This window comes from Vombatus ursinus, unplaced genomic scaffold, assembly GCF_900497805.2.
Source record: "Vombatus ursinus unplaced genomic scaffold, bare-nosed wombat genome assembly UNPS02015398.1, whole genome shotgun sequence".
Classification (NCBI taxonomy): Eukaryota; Metazoa; Chordata; class Mammalia; order Diprotodontia; family Vombatidae; genus Vombatus; species Vombatus ursinus.
Window position 1 is genome coordinate 991,154 of NW_020955176.1, and position 25,738 is coordinate 1,016,891.

Below are 25,738 nucleotides of genomic sequence, written 5' to 3' on the forward strand. Positions count from 1 at the left end.
TATGGCACATAAGAAGGTTAAGGATCCCTGCTTTCTGACCAAGAGGGTTCCCTGGGGTCCGGTTTTTCCGTCTCTGACTCATCAAACCTTTTGCTAAGAGCCTGAACCCAATGTCCTACAAAGGACTGGGCAGGTGTTAGCAAGTCTATGCTCTTCTAGGTGAAGAGAGAAAAGAGAAAAAAAAGGAAAGCAACTGAGCTGGGTTTGAGGTCAAGTCTGAGGGGCAGCCCTGGCCTGTCCCACCCCTCCCTTCGCTTCTAGCTTCTCTGCTTCCTTTCTCCCAAGACCTGTCAGACAGGCTGGGCTAGGTGGCAGGGGATAAATGCATGAGAAGCCACTGAGATTGGGAGTGGGATGGGGAAATCCCCCAAAATACATATAGCACACTGAGCATGGGTGGGTCGGCAATCGCCCAGTATCCAAACCTTCAGGTCTCCACGCCCACTCAGCCCAAAGGACTCCACTTCCAAGGTGACGGACAGCTGTCAGATGTGCTCTATAAATGTGAGCTATCATTAATACTATAACAGAGATGTGGCTTTATTCAAATGAGGGCACACATCTGACTACAAAGTGCACATCAGGGCCAAGGACACAGTGAGGTCGGGAAAAGGGCAGAGAAGGCAGGTAACAGGATATGCAGTCCAGGTAAGGGCACATTCCAGATCAGCAGCAGGTGTTTGGATAAGTGATCCGAGAGACCTGGGCAGTAGTGGTAACTGGGCATGAGGAAGGGGTGCCCACCACCACGGGGTGAGGGGAGAGATCTAGAGCTGGGAGGAAATAAAAATCCATGTAGTCCAACTCCTCATTTTACACAGCAAGAAACTGAGGCCCAGTGAGACTTACCCAAAGTCAGACAGGATTTGAATTCAGGTCTTCTGGCTACAGACCCCTTTTCTCCCCTGTACCACACTCCTGCAGGGTGTGTTTGTGTGTGTGTATGTGTGTGTGTGTGTGTGTGTGTATGTGTGTGTGTATATAGATATAGATATAGATATATGTATATATGTGTGTATTATATATGTCTATGTGATTATATCATATATAATAAAAATCATATCTAATTAGTAATACATCATACCTGTTATAATACAATAAATATACGTGTGTGCATGTATACATACATGTATATACACCTACTTATACATACACATGTGCACATATATAAACACATACACACACACACATATAAATAAAGAGAGAGAGTGCCTCAGAATCCCCCATTATTCAATAGAAAGCATGAAGCTCATAGAGGCACTTGGATCCAGGGAGGATGCCCTGAATATTAGAAGGGAACAATGGAAAAGTGGATGGGCTGAAAGCAGAGAGTCTGCTGATTATGGGTCCCATTTACATTGTTATTTAAGGTTCACAACAACTCATAATAACTTTGTAAGACATATAAATCACGTAGTACTATCTCTATTCATTATATTTGGAGAAATTGAGGTTTAGAAAGGTTAAATGACTTGCCCAGGAACACACAACTAATAAGCAAAGGAGCTAGGATCCCACGATTGGCCTCCAGTCCTAGATGTGGCTGGTCAGCTCTAACCAGAAGCCGACACCTGAACCGAGACTTGTAGGAAGCGGAAATAAAGGAGGGGGTGTGCTCCAGGCATGGGGCAAAGCCAGAGCAACAATGTAGAGATGGATGATGGAGTGTTGTGAAGTCTTAGGCGTTATGGCCAGCAAGAGGGTAGGTGTGGGAAGTAATGTGTAGTAAGGCTGGAAAGGTGGGATGAGGCCAGACCATGAAAAATTTTAAGTTCCAAACAGAGAATTGATGCCAGAGGTAATGAGGAGTCCTGGGGTTTATTGATTAAGGAAGTGAAGTGGTAGGATCTGGGCTTTAGGAAAATCACTTTGGAGGTTGATGGGAGGGTGAACTGGAGAAGGGAGGAATCTGAGGCAGGGAGACCAATAAGAAATGTAACTCCAGTCCCAACACCCACTGGCATGGGACTCTCTCCTCACTGGTGGAGATCAATGCCCAGAACCTGCACGAGGGCTAGGGTAGTGTCGGTGAAAGCAGAAGAGAGGAGAAGCTGGCTCCTCTTCAGGCTCTAGGGTCTCTTCTGGATCCGCTTCAAGGCTCTTCCAGCTTCACTTGGTCTGGGGACCGCTCCTGGGCATGGAGGGGGACCAGTTCTGTGTTCAGTGCCGTTTCCAGGCTTCCAAGTTCTAAATGATTCTAGAGGGATCTATATTCAGTCAGGAAACAGGAGGTCAGGCCTCCTTCATAGTCTCTGATTTAACATCGGCCAGACATGGAGTGAGGGGGTCCTTGCCCTCCAGGAAGGAGATTACATTCTGTTTCTGATTTCGGATGGCCAATTGCAGCACCGTGCAGCCAGTAGAATCCTGAATGTCCAGCCTGGCACCAGCCTTAATCAGCACCTTGAGGATAGCAGTATTGCCCTTGAGGGCTGCCAAGTGCACAGGTGTCCAGCCAACCTTGTTGGAAGCATTAACATCAGCCTTGTGCTCCAGGAGATTGATGATACTCAAGAATGCGCCTCGCTGAACAGCTAAGTGTAATGGTGTCCAGCCAGTCTGCTCAGCCATGTTGGGGTCAGCTCCACTCTGCAGGAGGAAGGAAACCACTGCCTCCTCCCCTTGGCGTACTGCCAAGTGAAGTGGGGTCCAGTCCTTGCCCCCTCGGGCATCCAGGTGGGCATTATTCTCATGCAGCATACGGAGAATCTCTCGGTGGCCCTGGAAGGCTGCCAGATGTAAGGGAGTCCAGCCCTGCTGATTCTTCAGCTCGGTGTTGGCTCCATACTTAAGCAGCATCCTGCAGATAAGGTACTTGTCTTTGGCAACAGCTGTATGCAGTGGGGTATAGCCATTCTGGTCAACCATGTCAGTAGCTGCCCCACTCTTTAGCAGGTGCTGGATTGCACGGACCTTACCCTGTTCCACAGCCAAGTGCAATGGGGTCCTGAGGTTCCTCTGCTGGGCATTCAGTTGGGCCCTCTGGCCAATTAGCAGCTTAACCAGGCTAACATGGCCAAAGTAGGCGGCCACGTGCAGTGGGGATTTCCCCTCCCCCTCTTGAAGGTTGGGGTTAGCATGGCGGGAGACAAGGAGCCGGGCCACATTCTCAAAGTTGTTCTGGGAAGCTAGGTGGAGAGCTGTCCAGCCCTCATGCTCCTGGGCATCCACCTGGGCACCATGGTCCAGGAGCAGGCGAGCAGTACGGTCATCCCCATTCTGGGCAGCAAAGTGGAGTGGGGCCCAGCCATCCTCATCAACCAGATTGGGGTTGGCTCCTTGGCTAAGCAGTAGCAGGCAGAGGTCAGATAACTGATCCTGTACAGCAATGATGAGGGGTGTATAGCCTTCAGCTGTTTGGCAGTCCACATCTACCTCCTGCCTCAACAGCAGCCTCACCTTCTCCACATTGCCCTCAGTCACCAGGAAATGGAGGAGGGTAACACTGTTCTCATAGATGCCCAGGTCTCCCATGCTTGAGACCAAGCTCTCACTGTCAGATAGCTGGAGCAGCCGCTTCAGAGATTCACCCGAGTCTGGAGAAAAGAAGGGATCTGAGTCCCCCAGGGGTCATACTGTCTATTCCGCCATGGGATCATAGGACTTAGCACTGCAAAGGGGTGTAGAGATCATCTGGTCTATCCCCTTCATTTTACTGATGGGCAAACTGAGATCCAGAGAGCCCGTGTCTCCCTACAGGGCTACTCTTTGCCCCCAAAAGACTGGAAGGGATAGACAGAGCTCTAGAAAAGGTGGTAAATCTACAACAGACTCCCCATGCCAGGATGTTGCAACTCTGAGTTTGATAGTTCTTCCTGTTGTCTAATCTAATCCCTCCTGTTATAATTAGAGTTTTATTCCTTCTTGTTCTACTATCAAAGGAGATAGAGAACAGTGAGATCAATAGAATGGACAGGTTTCCACCCACTTTCCCCCATTCAAACCCTCAAAGGATGGGACCAGGATGGCAAAAAGCCATTGCGCCAATCATCCAAGTGCCCAAAGTGCCACCATACTCTTATTTACAGCGAGCCATTTCAGAGGCGCTGGATTTCAGTGCCCTTTGAAGATCCTAGAAGTAACTAAATGGAAAAGGTGTGAGGGGTTGGAGAGATGGAGCCCATTGGAAGGATTCCATTTCTTACCCTTCTCTGAATCATTTAGTTGAGACTATGGGGCCTTGTACTTACCACTCTCTGTCAGTTCCTGGCTGACTTCTCTACTGATCTTGGCCAGCGAAAGCAACATAAGACAAATAAGGAGAGACCAGTTTGACAGTCAGTGCCTCATCAGCCCACCAGCACTTTGTGCCTGCTATAAGGACCCCCATTTCTACTCCTTATTAGCAGTTCCTAGCCTTTCTATGAATTAGAAATTGAACTGTTCTTCCCACTGGTTATCCCAAGAGAACAGAGGACGTGGCATACTTTCCTGTTGTTAGGTGAACCAGCTAGGGAAGAGCAACCATGGCCCTTTCATATGAGCAACTTAATAAATAGACTATATATCTCAGCTCAGCAGGATGCAGACATGTTAAACACCCCCTAGTGCCCAGAGCTGAGCTTTCCAACAAGGGAGGTGAATAATGTTGAGTTTACTGACTGAGAATGCAGGAGAGGAATAGTTTCCCTCACAGAATCATGGAAACTTAGGGTTGAAAGGGGCCCTTGAGGTCACCTAGACCAAGAATGCTCTTATGGTAGAGCCAGGTGTGGCATCCCACCCAATATATACACCTATGGGCAGAACTATAGGGGGTTCTGCCCCTTTGGGAACCCCTCATTTGTTTCCCTGATAATGCAATGACCGTCAGAGAAAAGCCTTTCTTTCTCAAGAATCCTGGGCACCAAAATAAAATGTTCTTCTAGCATAGGAAGACAGTGAAGGCTGGTGCCATGCTCTGAAGCCCCTTCCTTACCTCCTGGGCCTTGCACAGAGAAGGTTTGCAGGATGTCTTTCTGACCAAGGACTCTTTCTCCAGGTCTACTACAGGGTTCTGGAGCAAGGACAGCAGCATGTCTGTCTCAATAGTGATATCTGCTCAATGGGAGAGAAAGGGAAATCAATTGAATGTTGTTTATGTGTCCCCCATCTATCCCATATTTCTTCTTGAATCCCCTAACACACATGCTTGTACATATGTACATATATGCTTACATACATGTATAGGTGATTGAGGTTCTAGTCCCAGCTGTGCCACTAACCAGCTATGTGGTCATTAGGCAAATGAGATAACTTTTTTGAGTCTCAGTTTCCCCATTTGGGGCTTAATTTCCAGGGGAGGAAATGTTCTGTTTTTGCCTTTATGTCCCCATTGTGTAGCACAATGATTGTTATTCTATGGTAGATGTTTAACCGTTTGTTGTTAAATCGAATCCGTTAAATGGAGGGGGATGGGGTGTGTGAATTGGATAATCTACAAGATCTCCTCTATCACTAAAGTTCAATGATAAACAATCACTCAACCAATTAACAAATATTTATTAAACATCTACTATATGCCAGTATACTTATACTATAATTCTATACTATAAGCCAGTCCCATCTGCTTGGGACTGCAGATATAAAGACAAAAATGTTTAAAATGAAAGAGACATTCTATAGGAGGAGATAATGTATACATATGTGTGTGTGTGTGTGTGTGTGTGTGTGTACACACATATAAGTGTATACATACAAAATAAGTACAAGGTAATAGGGGTAGGGGAAGACTAATCACTGGGGTATTATGGTAGGCCTTCACTCTATAGATTACTACTTTGGCCCTGATACTGAGCAGCCCATGAGTTTCCTGCCAAATTCTTGATTTTGGAGAGAGTTGTTAAGTAGGTTATGTAACAGAAAGAATACTTGGAGGCTCCAAGGCCTGGATTCAAGCTGTAGCTCTTATCTTCACTGACTAGCATGATGGGAGGATCAGAATTATGGAGGCTTCAAGTTGGAAGATGTCTCAAAAGTCAGCTAGTTCAACTTTACTACTTCACAGGGCCACAGCGGTGGAAACAAGTTTACCAAAATATCTAGTTCAACTCCCTCATTTTTCAATTGTGGAAACTGAGGCCTAGAGAGGTGAAATTACTTGATCGAAGTCACATCTAATGGTAGAGTTAAGCCTGAAACCCAACTCTCCCAACTCTTGGTTCCGGGTTGTTTTCTTTCCACCAAGCTGCCAGCTCTCATAGATTAATGGATAGGTCTTCCTTCTTTATAGCCTCTCTTTGGAGGTCTTGTCAACTTCTTTGGTTTCATTGATCAACTCTATACAAATGACTTGCATAGATCTCTATCTACAGACCTGAGCTTTCAAGAAGCATTTACTATCTACTATGTGTCAGGCACGGCTTGGTGCTGGGGATATAAAGAAAAACATGAAATAGTCCTTGCCCTCAAGCAGCTTACATTCTCCTGGGAGGGTGCAGGGGGAAAAGAGGGGAACATAACACATATAGTGTTTTCCACTGCCTCCTGCCTATCTCCACTGGCACCTCAATCTCAACACCTCTAAAACTTAACAGTTTTCTCATGAAATCTTTTCTCATTCTCTTAGCTGCTAGTGATTCCACACCCCCCATATCTATTTTATATAGCTATAGAGGGACATGTCATCTCCACACACTAGATTTTAAGTTTTTTGAGGGCAGGGACTGTTTTGCTTTTGTCTCTGTGCCTCTGGCACCTAACAAAATGCCTACAGATCGATTGACTTGTCCCTAAAACTTCCCCTTCCATAAGTTTTTCTGTCCATAATATCACCATCCAGGCTCATAAGCCTGGAGTCACCTTTAACTCTTTCCTCTTCCTCACCTCACACTTGCAATCAGATGCTAAGTCCTGTTGTTTCTCTTGCCGTTATGTATCTCATACTTAGCCCCTGTCTCTGCTCCCAATACAAATAACTTTGTTCAGGTCTTTATTTCCTCTCAAATGCCTTGGTTTCATTTGTTTTTTATTTTTTTTTTCAGCTGTGTCCAATTCTTCATGACCCCATTTGGGGTTTTCTTGGCAAAGATACTGGAGTGATTTGCCATTTCCTTAGGAAACTGAGGCAAACAGGTATATGACTTCCTCAAGGTCACACAGATAGTAAGTTGTCTGAGGCTGGATTTGAACTCAGGAAGTCAAGTCTTCCTGACTTCAGGTCCAGCACTCTATCCACTATACCACCTAGCTGCCTCTTCTCAACATTGAGTACTGTAACAGCCTCCTTACCAATCTCCCTGCCTCCAGGTTATTATTGCCTTTCTAGTTAAACTTACACATTGATGTCCAAATGATCTCTGTCATGCATTGTTCTGACCGTATTACCCCTCTATTCATCATCATCATTAATTAAAAGAATTATTCATATTTATATGACACATTGAGGTTTATAAAATGCTTTCCTAATGAGAAGCACCTGGTATACAGAGTTTTCTCAAGGAGTTTAGCCAGAAAGCTAAATGGATGATAGCTAGGAGGGAGCAGAAGTTTTTCTCTTTTAAAGATGGGGGAAATATGGGCATGTTTATAGGCAGCAGGGAAGGAACCAGTAGATAGGGAAAGACCAAAGATAAAAGAAAATATGGTGATGATGACAGGGGGATTATGCTGGAGAAGAAAGGATGGGATGATATTAAGGGTACATGCAGTAGAACCGGCCTTGGCGAGAAGAAGGGCCATAGCTTCCTCTGAGATGAAAGCAGGCAAGGGGAAGCTGCACGAATGATAAAACATGAGTAAGACAGGAGAAGAATCAGAGAACCTTGGAGCTGGAAGAGGCTTCCAGCCATCTATTTCAGTGGCATCAAACTCAGAGGCTTGGAGAATGATCTCAATTTTTTTTTTTTTTGTTTTTTGGGGGATGTATGAGATGAGCTTCTCAGTTAAGAAGGTGGAATGAGAGGGGTGCTATGGAAGGTTTGAGGAGGCATGAAAAGGTTTAGAATGGCCACTGTGGTGAGCATAGTAACAGATTAGAGAGGCATTTGCGATTATGTAACATAAATCTATAATGGCCCTGATCAACATGGTTTTGTGCTTTCTTCTCCAACTATTCAGCAGCATATGAATGGGAGAAAAGGAGAAACGTGGCAGGAGTAATCCAGGGTTGGGATTTGGCAAAGCATAACTGGTGAAAGCACAAAGGGCATGGTATTTGAGAGTAGAGGAGACTGTAGAGTTTAATTGGTTCACTAATGGATCAAGACAGAAAAGAGAAGTGTATAACTAATGCAGGAGGGATGACTGGGGTAAGAACTGAGAGGCAGAGGGATTAGCAGTCATAGTAAGGATGAAGAACAGTGTCAGGGGTCATATGACATAGGAAAAGATGGAATGATAAAAGATTGTGATCAGATAAAGAACTGTAGAGTTCATGAAGATGGAAATAGGATAGTTATGGGTGCATCATTAAGATTAAGGTATAACCATCTCTGTGTGTAGCTTAGGTAGGATGAAAAATAGATCATGGGAGTTGAGAAGAATGAGGAATTAGGCTAGCCAAGGGAGCATCAATATGAAGACTGAAATCTTTTAGTATGAATGAGGGCAGGAATTGGGATGGAGAGAGAATATAAACATGACATTGAACTCATTGAGGAAGGAAGGAAAATATTCTGAGTTGATCGTTAATAATCACTAGGATCTGGAAATAAAAGAAAATGTTTTCCCCACAACAACCCTCTGAGGTAGGGACTGCAAGTATGATTATCTACATTCCAGAGATAAGGATTTGATTATCTTCATTCTGGAGAGGCAATGTAGCTTAGTAAATAGAGGAAAACCTCAGTTCCAGTCTAGTCTATGACACAATTGGCTGTCTGACCAGTGCCCTAAAGAAATGACTAACAATGTAAGTTGTAAATAAAGAACAGCTCTGCATAGAAAGACAGTGTTTCCTCACTGGGGTGTTCCCTGGGCCAATGAAATAACAGTTTTAGTAACTATCTATAGATAAGGAAACTCAGACATTGAAGTGAAGTGACAAAATCATTTCCCCTGTATCTCCCAAAGAAAATAAACTTCAGAACTTGCCTTTCAAGCCCTTCCATAATTTGGCTTCAAGCATCTAGTCTTATCTCATTCTATTCTCCACCAAGCATTCCAGCCAACTTGGACTACCATTCCTCCATCAAGCTCATCCTGTCCTCCCTAGTATCGGCTCCTTTGGTCAGGCCATCTCCCCTTGCCTAGAACAGACTCCCTTCTAAGCCCTGTCATCTCTGCCACTTGAAATCTCTCCTTCCCTTCTAGAACCAATTTTGATGTGTCCTTTCTTCATGGAGTGCAGGTAAAAAAGTCTCTCCTGTCTCAAACTTCTCCTGGTGCTTTATGCAATTCCTTTTCTCCTTTGCATTATAGTTATTTGTGAACTTGTCCTTCCACCCTTTACATTGTAAACTCTTTGACAGGTCTGTGTCATCTCTGATATAATTTTATCAGTGGGAAAGATATTAAAGAAGAGGAATTAATATCTGCTTTGCTGCTGCCCCCTAAGGACCATGGGCCTTATTCCATCTGATTTGCAGCTGAAACCTTCTATATGTGTTGTTTACCATTAGAACATGAGCTCCTTGAGAGCAAGGACTGTCCCTAGAGCGTAGCACAGTTATTTACATATAGTAAACCCTTAAAAATGCTTTATTTATTCATTCATTCACTCATTCATTCATATTTGTCTGTTTTCCTGGTATCTACCATGATGACTTGCATGGAGTTCAAGCTTAATAACAGATACCAGTTGAATTGAACTTGCATTTCAAAAAAGAAGCTGAGTACTATTAAGCTAGACCAGCCAGTCCAGCCTTAACGAAGAAGATTAACTGGGTTCAACTTCAGGAATCCTAATGAAAACCACACAGCACACCATAGGTCACTGAGATGGCTGCCTGACTCCTACCTTGACTCATCACCACACCTCTTCCCTCTGGGCAGCCTTGGCTCAGATCCTTGCCTTCAAGCAAACTCTGTATGAGAATGGCTAGAGGTCTGAATTAAGGAAGACCTGAGTTCAAATGACACCTCATACACTTCGTAGCTGTGATTAAGCAAGTCATATTAAGCTTTCAGCCTTAGTTTCTTCATCTGTAAAATGATAATGATAACAGTACAAACCTCATAGGATTGCTTGTGAGTATCAAATGAGATTACATATATATATATATATATACACATATACATATATAAATATGTATATATTTATCACCTTGTAAATCTTGAGATGATATATACATATACACAAATATAAATATAGATAGATGTATGTTTGTTATCATGGACATATACAATTGGAAATATGGATGATTACCAGTGAAACATGGCCTCTTCTTAGGGTCCTGGTCCCAGCAGCGCTTCATCAAGTCTACCATCTGCTGGCCTTCACCTGGCCACTCATCTGAGATGGACTGCAGGGAGGGTCGGGTACCAACAGCTACACGAATGATGATGGTCATCATGTTGAATCCTGAGGGAGACCATAGATTGGGTCTGTGCTGGTGAAGCAGGGAAGGGAGGTGATAGAGAGAATAAGAGGCACTGAGCCTCCTATCTCCAGACAGTAAGCAGGGGCCAAGGACTGGCTTTGGCTACATGAGTTCCCCTATCCCAGTTCCTCTAGTTGTTATCCAGGCTAGAAGGCCAACCCCAAGCAAGACCACTGCCCCATGCATCTTTATAATCTAAAAGAGATGGTACCAATGCACATGGAAACAAATATGCCAAAAACTGTTTTCCTGAAAGCTTTAATTTTCTCACTTTGCTATTTTTTGAAGGTTTTGAGACATTCTATATTCTCAGCTGCTGGGTGGGAGTTATTGGGGGGGTGGAGGGTGGAGGAAACTCTTTGAGGGGCAGGAAAGTTGGGTTAAAACCGGCAACTAGAAAGCCTGTGGGTTTGAAGTACATTTTAACTTTTCTCCCTCCTTTCTTTCCTAAGGAATGTGCTCTGATTTGGGGAAAACCAGGTCAGGATTCACCTGTTTCTTCCTGGAGCCTCACAGTCCCCCCCTCCTTCAGCTCTGATATCAAGTTCATTCTCTGAGCCCCCAACCTCACTCCCACTTGCTCACTCCCTTCCCAGGAGACAGGGAGGTTGTGACTAGGGAAAGAGAGGGTGAGAGAGGATAGAGTTAGAAAGAGTGGCACGGGTCAGAGGGACTCAGAAGAAAGGAGGATGTTTCTCATACAATTTTTTGGGGAAAAAAGACCATATATAAAGTCTTTTAAAATGGGATCTTCCTTAAAATAGGGGTGGGCAGGGAAGATAAGGACAAAGATATGTGAAGGTGTGAGAAGAAGGGGTACAAACAATTATTACCTACTACACCTACTCTATCTAAGCCCATTGCTTCTTCTCTGTGACACCCTACCACAGCCACCACCCTCCAGGACTCTATCCCAGGGTTCCATACCCGAACCCACAGTGGCAGCCCTCAGTATACTACCTGGGTATGGCTTCTTCTGGGTAAGAATCTCCCAAATGACAATTCCAAAGCTGTGAATAATAGAGGTTTCTCCCTAAGTGACCCTTCTCAAGAATCCACAAAGTCTTCAGCTTTCTAGACCTCATGAAAGAGACAGACTCAGTCATGAAAAACCAGCCCTCCCTCCCTGCCCATCCCCCAGCCCCAGGTCTGTACATCCCATCTGCCCCTGGAAAGTAGACTTGGGAGATTAGATCTGTTTGACTCCTTAGAACCAGCTAGGAAGTGTCCCAAGTGCAGAGGGACTGCTGACCAATCAGGAAATGTGGTAGGTAGCTCAGCTCGAGCCTCAGAACAGTACATCCACCATATACCATCTCAGCAAGGAGTGGCTTTCAACTCGAACTAAGCAAAGAATTATTAGAACAGTAGAAATGCAAAAAGATCCAATGGAGTCTCCAAGATTCAAAATTAATAAAAAGATCCCTCTGTCTTCCCCTTACCTGTACACATCATATTTGGGCCCAGGTGCTTTGGTGCTCTCCAGAAACATTTCAGGGGGAATATAGCTGAGTGTGCCCCGAAGTGCTGACCTCTCAATGTACTGCATCCGTGTTGACTGCTCCATCCACTTGGATAGGCCAAAGTCTGAAATCTGGTAAGGGAGTCATGGAGGAGCTAGGATGGTGACTGACTTAGAACAGACAGTTACCTGTTGTTACCTGTCCTCTGTCCCATTCCTCCCATCCACCACAGGCCAGCCCATCCATTCACCCCAGCATCCATGGCTAGGGATCACAATAGCAAGGACATTGCATCAGTAGCCCCACTACGTCCTGACAATCCTACCACAGTTCCCAAAGCACTTAGAAGTGCCATGTTCTTTAAAGGGATACCAACTGTGATAATTATATACTTACACCATTCTATTTCTCCTACTTCTTCTCACCAAAAAGGATTTCTCAGAGACTGTTTCATTTACTCACACTTGGAAAATAGGGAAGGGTAGCATTATTCTCCCACTTTAGAGACAGGTAAACTAGAATCTGGAGGGCGACATCTAGCCCGGGGCCATACATCATGTGTCAATGGTGTACTCTACATTACAACCCACATCCCCAGATGCCCGGCCAAATGTGCCAGACCCTATCTGTCTTTCAAGCATATTCTCTGCTTCCAATAGGTCCTTTTGGAAATGTGTGTCTTAAAACCTATTGTAGGTTTAACACACAGACAGCTCACAAACACCCTATATTTAGAACACTTTTTGGGAAATGAGTGAGAACTTTTAATTGGCTCCTGATTCTCAGGGTATCCTCTAGAGATTTCCCATATACCGCCTTCTGTGTATCCCCCTTCTCTGGGGGTGGGAAGGAGGGCTCAGGCCAGGGGAGTGAAGAAAGCACGGGGCCCTTCACCTTGGCATGCATGTTGCTATCCAACAAGATGTTGCCTGGTTTGAGGTCCAGATGGAGCAGAGGTGGCTTAATGCTGTGAAGGAAATTCATGGCCAAGGCAGTCTCATGGATGATTCGGAACTTCAGCTGCCAAGAGAGGCTGTGGGTAGGTAGCATCTTCTCTAGAGAGCCCTTGGCCATGAACTCCATCACAATGCCCAGGGGCTGCTGGCACACTCCGTAAATGGAGACGATATGCTGGAACTTGATCTTTTCCATTCTGGTTGCTTCTTCAATGAGGCACTTCATGTCTGAGCTAGAGAGCAATGGGAAGGAGAGTGTTAATGAATTAATCAATGAATTAACAAGCTAACAAGGTGCTGTTCTAGGCTACGAGGGATGCAAAGCCATAAAGAATATAGCTTCTGCTCTCCAGGGACTTAGAGTCTATTTGTGGTGGGGGGGGGGGAGCCACATACACACACACACACACACACACACACTATCATGTATAACAATACAAAGTGATTGGTGGTACAAAGAGAATAATGCAAAAATAAGGGTAAGCCTTCCCTGACCACCCCCAGATGAAAGCCATTCTCTTCCATCTGAACTACAGCAATACTTTTATCTGTTTCACTCATCACACACTTACCTGTGGCACAATATATGTCTATGTTAGAATGGAAAGTCCTCTTGCCCATCCGTGCCTGAGGGAAAGTGTAAAGTCTCCAGGGCTAGGAATCAAGAAATCTGGGATCTAGTCCCAACTCTGCTGTTAGCCAATTATAGGAATTGGGGCAGGTCACTTGAACTTTCTAGGCTTTTCTTTTCTATCTCTTAAATGAAGGGTCATGCCTACAGGGAGCTAACACGGTAGATAGAGTGCTGGACCTGTAGTCAGGAAGATCTGAATTTAAATCTGTCCTCAGGCACTTACTAGCCATGTGAGTCTCTTAATTGCTACCTGCCTCAGTTTCCTCATCTATAAAATAATGACAATAATAGAAACTACCTTGAAGGATTGCTGTGAGGATTCAATGAGATATTTGTCAAGTGTTTAGCCAACCTTAAAGTACTACATAAATGCTAGCTATTGTTGTTAGAAAACTAAGGCTTTTTCCTTCTCTAATATTCTTTAAGTCTGTGATGCACAAAGATAGGATTTTTTTTTTACACTGAGCTGGAAATAGGAGGAGATAGAGGTAAGGAACAATTGACAAAATGCTGTGTTTTTTACCCTTAACTATAACGTTTTTTAAAAAGATTATTTATTTTATTTTTAATTTATGAAATAAAACAAGCATTTCCATAACATAGTAGAATTAAAAAAGATGGTTGCACATGTAACTGCAATTTTTACAGTGTTCTTCTTCACATTGCTCATGCATAGACCCAAAAAAGGGCAGGGCACAAAGGGAATAGAACCACCAGAGTCAACCAGAGATGGGCTGAAGAAATGTTTGTGATCACCTGATCCCCTTAGATCATGGGATAATAGGGCTATAGATTTTTATTATACAGGATCGTAGAGGTCTGGAAAGGGAAAAAGAAATCTGGAAATACAGGTTTCTCCCTACGTGATTCTTCTCAAAACTCCATGACATCTCTAGCTTTCTGCGACCTCATGGAAAAGTCAGACACAGTCAGAGACTTTTCATGTCATGGAGAACCATCCCTCCCTCCCTCCCTCCCTCCCTGTTTATCCTTAGAAGCCATCAAAGATCATATCATCTAGATAGAAGACTCCACTCTCTGAGCCCCAGTTTCCTCATCTGTCAGATGGGGACAATACTATCTGTCATCTCTAGAACTTATATCATGGTTGTTGTGAGGCTGAAATAATAGGATGTATGAAAATGGGTTGTAAAATCTAAAGTTTTACATAAATGTCAGTCATTATTCTTAGGCTGGTTGGGCAGCCCAGGTCTTTCATGTTTTCTACTTTGTCCCATCATTGTCCCTCTAACTACTGAGACCTCTGTGTCCACTATGTCTTCTTCTCCCAACACACACACACACACACACACACACACACACACACACACACACACACACTTCTCTTTGCCCGAGGGAGAATTCTATCCCAGAGTTTGAGGTTTATTTCTTTTCTTGCTTTATCAGGATTACAAGGATGGGGGAAATGCAGTTCCCCCCATCAAACACCAGAAGTCTTATCCAAAAGATGAAAGGAGTCATATAGGAGGAAGGAGAAGAATTGGATGTCTCTCCCATTCAACTATTATCAGACTCTTTCCCACCCCCACCTCACCGAACCCCACCCAAATTCTCTTCTGTCTGGCATTTCATCGCCTACATTCTCGATTTCAGGGGCTGCAAAATAACTCAAGGAGCCCCACAACAATTTGACTCCACCCCAAAGCCAATGGGATTAATGATAATGTGGGGGAAGGGGAAAGGGAGGGAGAAGTACAAAGTATTAAAGTACGAAGTATTAACAAGTCCACCTGCCCTCTAACTTGCTGGGAGAGTCTCAGGTTGTACCAATCTACTCTAAGACATGAAATATATGAAATAGATGAATAATCTGAGGTTAAGAGGAGTCTGGTCAGTGTCTGAGAGCCTCATGACTAGATCCTGGGGGCTTGGCTGGTGACTAAAGAGAGCATGCTGTTACAGACTAGGAAACAGCAAAGATACTGACTGACCCAGGATGTTCAGTCCTCCCCAGTCCCACAGAGCAGATGTTCAGGGAGGGATCTGATATCCCAAAGAGCCCTGGGAAGACTAGGTGATTAGGACGATCAGACTTCATCTCCCAACTGTTTCCTCTACAGCAGCATAGAGAAGCAGGCACATGATATATTCATAAGAAACACTGAGCAAAGAACAGAGAGGGAGAGGGAGTGTCAGAGAGAGAAAAAGTCAGGAAGAGAAAACAAAAAAGAGATGACAGAGACAAAGCGTAGCAAAAACATGCAGATAGACAGCTGGTGAAAAAGAGAGACACGTAAAGAGATAATATGAAGCTCCAGGCTTTGACCTGTAGATTTATGCTAAGAGCTGGGTGTGTCTACAAGGGTCTGTCTGTTCTTCAGCACCGGACTTAGGAGCCCCTAGATGGGTAAACCGCGCAGGAGGCCACAAGGAGTCCCCTCCCACATGTGTAAGCAGGTTCGTATGTAGGTGCACCCACACAACACAGAGCTTCTGCCTTCGTAGTATGCCTCATGTCAGCTTGCACGAATCAAGTGCCATAGAACCCATCTAATAAAATAATTTCCGCAAAGTCGGCTGAGTCAATCCTTATGACGTCATGCCCCAAGCCAGTTTTCCCTAATTCGTGATTACTGTCCAGCTCTTCCCCGTGGGAAAAGTAGTACTGGACAAATGTCCTACTCTCCTGGGGGTGATGTGAACCTGTATACATTAAAGCGCAGAGGAATCCCATCACCCTGGCAGTTAAAAGGAAGAAATCATCTGGGTGGGAGCAAGTTTGGGAGGATGAAAGACACAAGACTGCACTAAGTTCAACACTCTGATCCCTCAGAGACAGACAGCCTCAGGGCTGAACGGCTGAACCTCAGTCTTGGCCAGGGCATGGCTTACAGGAAGTCTTCCAGGGTTCTTTCCCTTGGGGCTGAAGTAGAAAAGTGGGAGCCCAAAGGCTAGAGAGAAGGGGAGGAGGGCGGGAAGAGTAGATACCTGCTGGGGCTGGAGTCCGGCAGCAGGCAAGGGGAGCACTTGATGGCATACTCGGTCCGCCAGCATTTGTGCCGCACCCGGAACACCTGCCCGAAGCCCCCGCTGGCCACGCGCTGCCAGTCTCCTTCGAAGTCGTCCTGGCTGAAGATGTTCAGGCTGCCCAGACGCTGCTCCACCCCCAAGGCCATGAGGGCCGACCCGGCTGCGCCGAGCCTCCCTGAGCTGCCTGAGCTGATGCAGCCTCGGCCTCCGCCGTCGGCTCCAGCTCATTTGCAGAAGCCAGGACCGGGTGTCCCGGGACGGGAGCCTCGGGTCTTTCCTGGTTCCACCATGCGCGCGAGGGTGGGGACCCAGGAGGGGAGGCGTCCGCACTGCACTGCACCCCACTACACCACACCCTCCCTTTCCCGATAGAGGAGGAGCCGGATGGGCCGGGACTAACATGCCCGGGGGAGCCCCCAGTTCCTCCAAGGGTGTGGAAACTGAGACAACACCTTAGGGGCGGGGATTGGAAGAAAAACTTGAGACCTGAGCACTGGGGTTAGGTAGAGAGCCTCTGGGCGGGGTCAAGGTGAGCTATCCGGGCGGTGTGGAAGATAGGGGTGTCACTTCTCTGGCCCCAGGCCGGCACAGGCATTCCCTTGTTCTAGGCTGAGGTTAGGAGGGCCCCCTGGAAAGACTGCCATCAAATGATTTGAGTTCAAGTACTTGCCGGTACGACCTTGGGCAAGTCATTTGAACTAGCTGGCCTCTAAGGTCCCTTCCAGGAAGGATCCTATGATGGATACCTCTGGGCCTCATCTGTTTTCTCTTTCGTAAAATGATGGGAGATTGGATCAGATGATCACTAAAGTCTCTTCCAGAGTTAAATTGTTAGGCTTCTCTCTCAGGGTGGATGAAGTTGCCTGAACCTGGGAGGTCGGGTCCAAGGAAAGAGAATGTGGCTGAGATATCCATGGGCTTTGTCTGATCCTGAGCATCCATCCAGGTGCTGGAGACCTGTGTTGGGCGGAGGGGGAATAGATTTAAGCTGTTTGTGTCCCACACTCAAGTTCAGCCTAAATCCAAAAGGGCACCTTTGTCCAGATCTTCTTTTAACTTAAAATCCTTGAGGGCAGGGACAGTGTTTGCTTTTTCTTTGTATCACCAAGCTCAGTAATTTTCCTGAGGCAAAGCTCACCCCTTTATTTTTAAAGCTCATCTGTTTCTTATTTATATAATTCTTCAGTGAAGTTATGTGGCTCTAGGTGATGTTATACCACCATTTTAGAAGAATCGGAGAGGCAGGTAACCCAAAAGACACCGGGCTGCTTCATGGGAGTTGTAAGCAGAATGCAACAATGACTTATGCTTAAAAAGTGAAATAAAAGGAGTCATCCAGGAGATGTCTGACTGGAAAAGGAGTTGAAGCTGTCACGTAGGGAAGATGGGGATGACAGATGAATAAATAGCCTGGGTGCTGCCCTGGCATCTTTGCAATATGAAAAGAACCAGAGACCTCTTACACCTTAGTTAGATTCCTTGTGGAAGATTTACAGCTGTCTCAATTAATGCCCCCTCACCACCAAAAAATAAGTAGGAGAAGAAAGAGAAGTAGGGGAAGAAGAAGGAGAAGATGATGATGAAGAGAAGGGGAGGAGGAGGAGGACAAGTAGGGGAAGAAGAAGAAGGCAAAGAAGAATCTGTATTTTTGAATTCACACTGCATATTTACATTTGGTTTAAATTAATTACCATATTTTAGTTACCATTTTGGAATTAATTACCATATTTGGGCAGCTAGGTGGCAGAGTGGATAAAACACTGGGCCTGGAATCAGGAAGACCTGAGTTCAAATTCAGCCTCAAACACTCACTAGCTATGTGACCTGGGCAAGTCATTTAGCTTCTGTTTGCCTCAGTTTCCTCCTCTGTAAAATGAGGATAATAATAGCTCCTTTCCCCCACAGTTGTTGAGAGGATCAAATGAAATAATATTTGTAAATCACTTAGCACAGTGCCTGGCAAGTAGTAAGTGCTATAAAAATGTTAGCTATTATTCTTTGCATAAGTTTAACTCGGAATGGTGCAAATTTGAATACACACAACTACTTCAAAAGATCCACTATTTGAACTAATCAGAACCTAGCTATATCTGGACGTGAAGAATGTCAAGATGGGGATGGGGATGTAGGGTGTGTGAAATTGGGAGCAGTTTCAAATTCCCCACCTGATCTCTTTTTCGATGCCAAGAAATTTGGGGGTTCCAAAGTATCTAATTAATTCTCTCCACTTTTGACCCAGCTTTTCTCTCCCTTTCCTGTCACTAAATAAATATCATATACTTGGGGGAGACTGTCTTTTTTGGAGGGGGAATGGGTTCCTTAGCCTGTATTCAACTCATCTCCAAGCTTCTTCCTTGCTTGGGTTCAAAGAGGCAGCACTATGTACCATGCTGTAGAGGAAAAAGCACTAGATCTGAAACCAGAGGACCTGGGTTCCAGTCCAGGCTCTGCTGCTCACTAACTGTGTGACCTTGGGTAAATCACTTCTCTCTGGACCTCAGTTTCTTCACTTTTGAAATGAGGGGGTTGTTGGACTAGATTATCTCTAAGGGCTTTTCTAACTCTAAATTCTGTGATCATAAAGATCTAGTTCTCTAGGACGCCTAAAAAACACCTTCTTTCATTCAGCCAGGACTGAACTACGCTGGTTGTGCCACATCCAGGGATTCCAGGATGTGTTAAAGGTACAAAATGATTGTATTGGAAGATGCTTGAGGCCTTTGAACTGGCTCCTTTACTTTCTTTTTTAATTTTTTTGAGTTCCAAATTCTTTCCCTCCAGCCCCTTCTCCACCTATTGAGAAGGCAAGTAATATTATACTCATTATACATGTGAGGTCATGCAAAATATTTCTTTATTATCCATGTTGAGAGAGAGAGACAGAGAGACAGAGACAGAGAGACAGAGACAGAGACAGAGAGACAGAGAGAGAGACAGAGAAGGAAGGAAAAAAGGAAGGAAAGAAGGAAGAAAAGGAGGGAGGGGAAAGAAAGAAAGAAAGAAAGGAAAGAAGAAAAAAAGAAAGTTTGCTCAGTTCAGTCATATGGAGAGGAAGGGATTAGTATTGTTCCCTTTGGCCCCAGAGGACAGAACAAGGAGCACTTGGTAACAGTTGATATTAGGAAAAAACTTCCTAACAATTGGAGCTGTCTAAAGTGGGGTGGCTTGCCTCCTTGGGGGTCTTGGTGAAGAATCTGGATGACCACCTGTCAAGTATGTTATGGTAAGGACTCCTTTGGTGTATAAGTTGGACTAAATTTTAGGCTGCTGAAGTCTTTTCCAAGTCTCAAATTCTGCAAGTCTGTGAGTTTATTTTCTAATAAGGAGGACAACCTATGTAAAGAACTGGTGTCCAGGGGAGGGATCTGAAGTAGGAAGTCACAGGGATGGTGAGTGAAACACTAGGGCAGTCCATTGACATAGCCGTTCCAGATGCAATAGCAGTGTTGCTTTTATTTAGACGCTCACAGTAAGACGTGGTGCTAGGGGGGGATGCAGGCAGCATGCCCCAGGGAGTGCTAAGCCAAATGGTTTACATGCTCCCAAGCGTGGTGTCTGAAAGTATGGTTTGTGGAGTGGATTGGCAGAACGTGGCAAATAGCCTGGGCAGCTAGGTAATGCAATGGATAGAGTGCCAGGCCTGAAGTCAGGAAGATGAGTCTTCCTGAGTTCAAATCCAGCCTCAGACAGATCCTGTGATCCTGCCCAAGTCACTCAACACTGTTTGGCTCAGTTCCTCATCTGTAAAATGAACTGGAGAAGGAAATGGCAAACTGCTCCAGTATCTTTGCCAAGAAAACCCAAAATAGGGTCATGAAGAATCAGACCTGACTGAAACAACTGAACAACAACAAAAATAACATGTTAGTTACTACTTAATATAAGTAATAAGTCATCAGTTAGTCAATCAGCAAGTATTTTTTTAAGTTCTTACTATGTGCCAGCACTGTACTAAGCAGTAAGGATACAAAGAAAGACAAAAAAAGTCTCTCTCCCCTAAGGAGCTCACATTTTAATGGGTAAGAAAAACATGAAAATAACTAGATACATACAAGATATATGAAAATAGTTAGCATTTATATAGTATTTTATATATGCTATTTCATTTGATCCTAACAACAACTCTGTAAGACAGGTTCTATTATTATCTCCATTTTGTAGATAAGGAAACTGAGGCTGAAAGACATTAAATGACTTGCCCTCTGTCACACAGCTAGTGAGGATCTGTGAAAGGATTCAAACTCAGGTCTTCCTGATTCCAACTCCAACACTCTAGTCATTGTACCACCGAGCTGTGCCTGTACAGCACAGCCATTGCACAGGTGGAGTCTGGAGATGGTCAGTTGTATTTGAGGAGTGTAGCAAGAAGGCCAAGGTTGCTGGATCATAGAGTATATGGAAAGGAGTAAAGTGCAAGAAGGCTGGAAAGTTGGAGAGGCCAGGTTGGGAAGGGCTTCAAATGCTAAAGAAAGGAGTTTTTAATTTATCCTGGAGGTAATAGGGAATTCAGAAGAGGGGAGGGTTTGTGGAAGGAAGATGATAAGTTCTGTTTGGGACATGTTTATTCAGAGGTGAGTATAGGACACCCATTCGAGATGTCCAAAAGGCAGCTGGAGATGCAGGAATGGAGCTCAGGAGAGACGTTAGGGCTAGATAAGTAGATTCAAGAATCTTCTGTATAGCAATGATAACGCACGCTGGTGAGATCACCAAGTGACATGGTATAGCTGGAAAATAGAAGAAGCTGCAGGACAGAGCCTTGAGAAATACACAGAGTTAATGGACATGACATAGATGAAGATCCAGACTGAGATGAAGATAGGTAAGAGAGCAGTGTCATGAAAACCTAGAGAGGAGGGAGCATCCAGGAGGAGATGGTGATCACTGGCATCAAATGCTGCAGCCCTAAGGGTCAAGAGGGATGAAGATGGAGAAAAGGTTGAGAAAAAAAAGACAATAGCTGATAGGAATGCTCAGGCCAAGTGAGGGTCTTTTAAGGGTGATAGGACAGGGCTTCAGATTCAGATTCTGTAAGTCCAAACTCAGTGTTCTTCTCACCGTGCCACATAACCTCATGCAACTTCACTTTCCTGAAGAGGCAAAACCTGCCCCGCTCTTACTCAAAATGGTATTTTGCTTTGTGTCCAGAGGCCAGGCAAGCAGGACAGGATTTCCTGGTTTCTACAGTCGGCTGTGACTGTCACTGTTTTTGCTGTCTAGGGGGTGTGTGAGCATGAATCAGTTCTTGAGAAGGGCTCTGGATAATATTAGTACTCATCAGGGAAGTTGCCTACAGCTAAAAGATATCTTTAGGGGCTGTGACTGTGGAAAGGCTAGGATTCACTCAATCAATGCCAGCATACAGAGTAACTTCAGTATTGTTTATGTAGTGGATATACCCCCAGGCATTATCCTGAGTTCTCATTGCCCCCATCCTCAATGACATTTTGCCACTGACGATGTCTTTTTCATTGATTCATGGCCATTACATTCACCTGGGCTTGACCTTTGAAAGGGAGACCAGAGACATAGGGGAAAGAGAAAATGAAAACTAAAGGCCTTCCTTCTCCCCTTTTTTAATTGTGGAGACTTAGACACAAGTCAAAATTTGAGGAAGGCAGTGTGGTATACAGGTAAGACCTCTGGGTTTGGAGTTCTTCCTCTCTCCCCTTCCCTCCTTTTCTTTATCTCCATCTGTTTCCCTCCCCATCTCCCTTTCCTCTCTCTTTATCTCATAGAACTTAAGCAAGAAGAGATCTCAGAGGTCATCTAGTCTGAGCCCTCTAATATTGCACATAGGTTCTCTCTTTTCCTCTTTTTCATTCCCTTTCTCTTTCAGCTAAATGGAAAGTAATGGGCCCTTTACCTATCCTATTTACAAGAGAAGGAAAAAAATCACATGTAGCCTAGTTTGTGCCTGAGGAAAAAAAGAAAACTTGGCAACGCAGGACCCAGCAGGTGGAAAATGAGGTTAGAGAGATAGAATTAAGGGATTAGAGAGAAAGGTGAGTCTAATAAGTCCTCACCCACTCTGACGCCTACCCAGCAAGGGCATTTCCTAAAAACTACACTAAACTGGAAATAAGGAGAGCCCAGGTTTCAGGCCTAATTCTGCTTCTCATTAATTGAGTGACCTTGGACAAGCACTCTTCCTTTCTGAGACTTGGTTTCCCCTTTTATAAAGGGGAGGGAGATCTGGACTCAAAAATCTGAAAGGTCCTTCTCAGTACTAACATCCATGAGTCTCAGATTTTAGGTCAGGGCCAGCCTGCCACGAGGTCTGAGTCACCATCATCCCTATCCAGTTCCCCACTTACCAGTTCAGTCCTGCTACACTGGTGTTATATTTCCTCTTTCCAGTTTAGGAAAGTGACAGTTGCCATTTCCATTCCTGGATCTCCTGCCTTATCAGCACTGTGGGCTTTGGCTCAGCTGAACCTTGCTTGGACATTTGTGAAGAAATGCCCTAGATAGGAACGGAACAGTACTGCCAGATGAAACCTGTATCCCCCTACCAGAGGTTTTCATTTTTGCCTAAAAGGTTCAGCATTTCTGGGATGCCAGAGGGCTATTAATTAGCCTCTAGAAAAGTTCTGAGCATCAGACTGTAGAATTTAGAGCTAGAAGGTGCCTTAAGATGATCTAGTCCAATTCTCTTTTGGACATCAGGGACTTTCTGAGCATTACATGGATATCAGTGGAGCATACCACTGTCCACTTGTCATGCCTCCTTCTCAAAATATGGACCAATTGACCTATATATTTCATTGATGACGTATTTTGTGCTTTCTCTTGTACTCAATTCTTCACTGGTAATATGCCTATGCCCACTATTTATCTTGCTAGTGACCCACAATTGTGATTTTTTCCATTCATTCGCCTTCACTCATGGCCATATTGTATTACCAGAAGAATATCAGTGTTAAAAAGATAAGTCTTTGTTTCGGCAAGAAGCTAGGATTATTAAAAGCACTGTCCTATTTCCCAAAGGCCATCCAGCCCACACTGACCCTCTTTAGTTCTGCCTCCCCATTTCATTGTCTAACTACTGTATTTCTCCAAAATAGACATGCTGATGGACTAACTTTATGGGTTACCCATCCAACTTGGTGTCATAACCTGAATAATAGATGTTCTTCAGCCATTTGGTTTTTCCTGTGTAGATTGCTATGTCAAACTCTCTTCGGTTATTGTGGTTGTAGGAGACTCTGATATGTTCTGGGGGTACAATTTCATATGTAGACAGGAGCTTCCGGAGGACCTCTCCATCCTCTTTGCTTTGGACTCTTAGCTGGACGTCCTCTGTAACAGTGACACATACTTCTGGCAAGCATACAGCTTTCTCTTTTATGCCTCATATGATATGACTCAGAAGAAACTTGTAGAACAAGGTTTATCTATAAACATCTACATACACATATGTATACTGTATTATTGTTATTATTACTCTGACTCTTCCCTCTGTCAAGGTCAGTTTGCTGGAAATATATTCCCTAATCTATTGTTAAGTCTGGTTCTACTCCTAGGTAAAATTTGTTTTTTGATTCTTCTTACACATAGTAGAAATAATACTGTTTGTATAACATGACATTGGAATAATAATATTTGTATATAATAAATGTTTGTATAACATGACATTGGAATAATAATGTTTATATATAATAAATGTTTGTATAACATGACATTGGAATAATAATGTTTTTATATAATAAATGTTTATATAACATGACATTGGAATAATAATGTCTGTATGTAATAAATGTTTGTATAACATGACATTGGAGGCCAGTGTATGGTGGCAGGGAGGAAATCTCCATCATTTTCCTCCTTGACTCCCTGAGGAACGTCCCTGACCCTATGAACAGGGCAAAACATTGACTGACAAACTATTTCCCTTCTCCTAAAAGAGAGGAAAGGCAGAATCCATGTTAATGGCATAATGGTATGAATGGCCTGAGTAGGCAGACAGTCAACAAATAGATCGGTAAACATTTATTAAGCTCTTCCTATGTGCCAGGCACTCTTCTAAGCTCTGAGGATACAAAAAGAGGCAAAAGACAGTTCCTGCCCTCAAGGAGTTTACAGTCTAAGAGGCAGGATGGCTGCTGCCTCAATAAACCGCTGCTCCAGGATCTGAGAGCAAGAGGTGAACATGAAAGAAGGGATAGAACAGTGGGCATATGGGAAATCAGCCCCAGGAATCTATAGAATGGGAGAGAGGTAGGGCAAACAGCAGCCTTGTCATGGAAGTGGGAACAGAGCTGCAACAATAAAGTCCTCAGCACAGCTCTTAAGGGTCGGGGTGTGTCTGAGTAGAGCCTATTTTTCGGATCTCACCTGGTGGTCCAGACTCATGGCTAGTGATTCCTCACTCTATTCACTTCCTTCTTCTTCTTCTCTCTCCTCTCCCAGGAGAGGTATGCCTGTTTCCTGAATTCCTTAAGAATTTGTTTGCTTTCTGTTTTCTCCTTTGGATTTTTTAAACATTTAGATAAGTGTGGTTAATCATTGCATTAAGATCTATATGCTTCATTACCCAAATGAAATAGCGAAAAAAAGATAGGAGGAGAACACCTAGGAAGAGATAAATAGATTTCACAACTATTATATGTGTATATACACATGTACATACATTATATAACATACATGTATATGTATATATGTGTATATATACAAACATATATACACACAGAAACACACACATATATACACACATATAATGTTCATTTATTTATTTTTTATTTATTCATTCATTCATTTATTTATTTATTTTTATTTTTGCTGAGGTGACATCCCTGGCTGGGGAGCTCCAGAGTATAGACTAGAGAATTACTGATGCATTTTTATAACTTCACAAAGCGAAGAGAGAAGGGTGGAACAGGATCTTTCAAGACAAATGAGTAGGCAGCTTTGGCTCAAGAAAGTTGTGATGAGCTGGGACTAGTCTGACAAGTGGACCCTGGGCTTTTTCTCTTCCCGTTGTTTCTTTTTCCCCATGGCCAGTTTGAAAGGAAAACCAAGCTTGCTGGGCAGAGCCAGAGTGTTTAAAATGTCACGTCTAAAGGGAGGCTCTGAAGAGGAGTTGAGTCCATGAAGTTTGAGACTAGAAAGGAGGAGTGAGGACCCCTGCCCACCAGTCCAGCATAGTACCATATCTTCATCTGTGCTGCCAGATATTCAACATGTAGCTAACATTAAGAAACTCCTGCTAGATCCAGGGCCCTGACTCTAGAA

At 44.1% G+C, this 25,738-nt stretch overlaps 1 protein-coding gene across 1 annotated transcript; it reads right to left on the bottom strand.

Annotated features, from left to right (window-relative positions):
* Nucleotides 1–1,802: 1,802 nt before the first annotated feature.
* ANKK1 (ankyrin repeat and kinase domain containing 1) lies at nucleotides 1,803–16,812 on the bottom strand. The gene is made up of 8 exons (XM_027847369.1): nucleotides 16,463–16,812; nucleotides 12,818–13,112; nucleotides 11,903–12,054; nucleotides 11,421–11,470; nucleotides 10,286–10,441; nucleotides 4,919–5,037; nucleotides 4,191–4,227; nucleotides 1,803–3,536 (listed from the first exon to the last, which is right to left on the bottom strand). The coding sequence occupies exons 1-8, from the start codon at nucleotides 16,648–16,650 to the stop codon at nucleotides 2,233–2,235; spliced, it is 2,301 nt and encodes a 766-aa protein (XP_027703170.1). The 5' UTR covers nucleotides 16,651–16,812; the 3' UTR covers nucleotides 1,803–2,232.
* Between the last annotated feature and the right edge of the window lie 8,926 nt (nucleotides 16,813–25,738).